General features: G+C 36.1%; 1 protein-coding gene across 1 annotated transcript; it reads right to left on the bottom strand.

Moving 5' to 3' along the window:
- Positions 1 to 241: 241 nt before the first annotated feature.
- Positions 242 to 2,229, bottom strand: LOC109242814. The gene is made up of 5 exons (XM_019409678.1): positions 2,061 to 2,229; positions 1,834 to 1,978; positions 1,084 to 1,252; positions 465 to 723; positions 242 to 420 (listed from the first exon to the last, which is right to left on the bottom strand). The coding sequence occupies exons 2-5, from the start codon at positions 1,974 to 1,976 to the stop codon at positions 242 to 244; spliced, it is 750 nt and encodes a 249-aa protein (XP_019265223.1). The 5' UTR covers positions 1,977 to 1,978; positions 2,061 to 2,229.
- Positions 2,230 to 3,489: the final 1,260 nt, after the last annotated feature.

The raw sequence follows: 3,489 nt of genomic DNA, 5'->3' as shown, positions 1-3,489 counted from the left end.
CTATCTGCCAACAATAAAAATTGTTCATTGTTTAGACTTATTTGTGCATTAAACGAAAAAATTAAACCAAGCTGAACTCCAAAGACTATCAAGCTGCATTCATCGTCCATATGATTTGTTTCATACATATGCATATTCACACAGTCAGGCCATACTATATGATGATCATCCAAAAATTTCTAGTTTCTTAAAGTGGATTAAATAACATAATAAACAAAAGGGTAGATACGACCTAGACATTTTACTCTATGGAGATACTTATGTCACTTAAATCTTTTGGTAATGTGAGCCCATTGAGTTCAATATGGAATGCATGAACAGTTGAACACAACAGGAAAAAGTCCATAACTTTCACCGCTATCCAACCACCATTGGTGACTCCGCCCACATTATTGTATATGTACATGATAGGAAAAGGTCCTGAAGAGGTAAAATGATTAAGAACAAGAGCAGAAAACTCGTACCACTGAGTATATATGTATGAAATTTAGTGTGATAATCCTTAAGACTAGTTGATTTTGGATCTTCCTTCCACCCCCGGCTAACGTGAATCAGAGCAATAAAAGCCAACAGCACAACTGCACCGGAAGGAGAAAGCATGCTTCTCTTTCCATTACCACCAATTAACCAATTCCCAAGCACTTGGCTTCCAATGAAAGATGAAGATTCAGCAAAAGCCATTAACCAAAACATGTCATTCATCAAGTCTTGCCTCTGTCCCAGCTGCAAATAGTGACCGTAAAGAGACTATATCTTAGTTAACTATATGAAACTATTCCACTGAAATAATTCCAAAGTCATAGATAAAATCTGAACCTGCGCCTAAAGTTAACATGAACTTGGCAAATGATCAACTAAAAGCACTTGAGCTGCTACTGATAGCTAAGAAACCTATTCTCAAAAGAATATAGTTATAAGGCTCCCTCCTTTTTCTCTTTGCTCCATTCATTTATGCCAAATAAAATATAAAACGACAAAAACCTCGAACTAGCAGGTGGCAAACATTTGTCTTCTCACATGCAGAAGAAATGACCGCCCTTTCCCCCTAAAGAAAGAAAAAGAAAAGAAGTTATTAAGACATACCTTATCGTGCTCAACAACCATCCCTGTTTCAAAGTTAAAGAAAAAGATCGTTGACGCAAGAGAGAGACAGATGCTAGCAAGCCAAACGCTTGGATCTGCAGTTACCCTCTTCCATATGGCAATAAAAAGGTGCAGCGAGCAGAATAACAAGCAGACTTTTTTCTGGCCACTGCACGGGGAGATGTGTTAAATGGTAATTCCATCACAACTTGATAGCAACAATCAATTTAATAATAGTAAACATGGCGCAGCACCATATACTTGAAAACACATCCTAGCTAAAGAAAGCACTCCAAATTCATGCTAATGGCACAATACAGAAGAATTGCGATTCATAGTTCCCCAAATATGATGTACTTATAGAAAATTCCACAAATATGTAGTATAAAATTTCAAAAAAATGAAAGAAGAGTAACATCCTCGCTATGTTCCAATTTATGTGACCCTCTTTCCTTTTAGTCTGTCTCCAAACGAATGACATCCTTCTATATTTAGAAATAATTTGACTTTAAAATTTCTATTTTAACTTAATGTGATGATTTATAGCTACAGAAATGCATGTGCCTTATTTTAGACCATAATTTCTTTTTTATTTTTAAAAACTTCTTTCTTCCTTATAAATTGGAAGGGAGGTAATATATCATAAGAAATTTTTGTTCAGTTTTTTTTTATTAATGGAAGTAAAGTTTTTTCCCCCTTACGAATCAGGGAAGCAGAAAGTGAATTTAAAAAAATCAGTAGAAGTCTTACATCAAATCAGAGAGCATGCCTAGAAATGTACCAACAAAGAGAGCAGCTGCATATCCAAGACACAGAGAAACAATCATCTGCTCCCTACTAATGCCATTGTATGCCATCTCATATTCTCGAAATACTTCCCATAAGCCTTCCATAACTGTGAAAGTAGTTTGATATGAATCATAGCTGTAACATATATATCGACTAAATTGCACTGAGTACATAATACTTTAGCATACCTGAAGAAAGAGAAAATAGGAAGAGGAAACATCTTTGGAAACGAATGAAAGAAGAAGGGGCATGATCAAAGACCGAAGAACTTCTGCCGTCGCTATTGGATTTGATTGGCAAACAGAAGACGGACAAGCAGCATGATACGAATATGAATAAATAGATTGCTGGATTTGGCTCCCACCAATGTTTTAAAACGCCGGTGCGTGAGGCTATGCGTTTTACTCTGACGAGGCGAGGGTAAGCCCTGACACAACGGTCGTAAGTCCCACGAATCTTTAAATTTTACTAATTTCAAGAATTTTAAAATAGTATAAAATAAAAAATAATTATAAAAATTACGTTAAAATTCACAAATTATAAAAATAATCTATTTAAAAAAATTTATAAATTATAATTCAACTANTCGTGTCCTACAGATGTTATGACTTTCTCCTTTTATAGTTAATTTTTAGAGAAAGTGTAATGCCTTTGTCTTAATGAGGCAATTACGAGCGATAAATGATACTAAAAGAAACGTTACTCAATCATTCATATTAAATACAAATTCTCTAACGTATTTGGCATTTAATGCTGAATTGGGACTCTTTTTCATTATCAGATTCATGTCTTCAATTCCTTTTGATCTTCGAGCTTTAAATGACTCGAACAGGTACGAGTCTCGTTTCATTTGAATAATAGCTCGTGCCTTTAAGTATCTTCTCTCCCGCATCTGTTGTTGCTCGTGCCTTCTAACTGATTACCACGCTTTGACTATTTGACCGGTCCACGTTCCATGACATGTCATCTTTAATATTTAAATTCAGTTTTTTCCCAATACACTTTTACCACCAATCGAGATTTGTATCTGACCAGCTTGCCGTTTCCATCCTTCTTGAGCTTTAAGACCCACTTGCATTTGAGCGGTCTTTTGCCTTTTGGAAGTTCAACCAGTTCGTATGTTCCATTCTTCTATAGAGAATTCATGTCTTGTTGCAAGGCTTCCATCCACTAGATTTGTTCTGGATGAGATAGCACCTCCTTGAAATTCTTTGGCTCCCTCTCATCGGTGACAAGGATATACTCTGAAGAAGGATACCTCGTGGACTCCACCTTCTGTCTTTCAGATCTTCTCAAAGGTTGTTGTCCCTCTTATTTTTGTTGTTGCTCTTCTTCTTCCTCTTGTAGAATAGGATGCTCCCCTTACTCTTCAACCTCTTCATCTATACCTTCTGTGTGCCATTCTTCACCCGTGGAAGAATTACGTACAGGTACAGTAGGAGTAATAACAAAGTTAGTAGCTGTACCATTATCATTTTTGGTCTTCATTGATTGATCACTATCAATCCTAACCACATCTTCTCTGAAGATCACATCTCTGCTTCTGATGATCTTTTTCCTTTCTGGGTCCCACAATCTGTAGCCGAACTCTTCATCTCCATAACTAATGAAAATACA

The sequence above is a fragment of the Nicotiana attenuata genome, unplaced genomic scaffold (assembly GCF_001879085.1).
Source record: "Nicotiana attenuata strain UT unplaced genomic scaffold, NIATTr2, whole genome shotgun sequence".
In the NCBI taxonomy this organism is placed as follows: Eukaryota; Viridiplantae; Streptophyta; class Magnoliopsida; order Solanales; family Solanaceae; genus Nicotiana; species Nicotiana attenuata.
Note: the sequence above shows the minus strand (reverse complement) of the source record. Positions and strands in the feature narration are given on the sequence as shown.

Excerpts from the sequence above, each read along its gene's own strand:
- LOC109242814 (XM_019409678.1), bottom strand. The coding sequence starts at position 1,976 with ATGGAAGGCTTATGGGAAGTATTTCGAGAATATGAGATGGCATACAAT. Across the intron at positions 1,253-1,833 it reads GGCATGCTCTCTGATTTGAT|TGGCCAGAAAAAAGTCTGCT; the intron begins GTAAGACTTCTA and ends CTCCCCGTGCAG. Across the intron at positions 421-464 it reads TCATACATATATACTCAGTG|GACCTTTTCCTATCATGTAC; the intron begins GTACGAGTTTTC and ends TTACCTCTTCAG.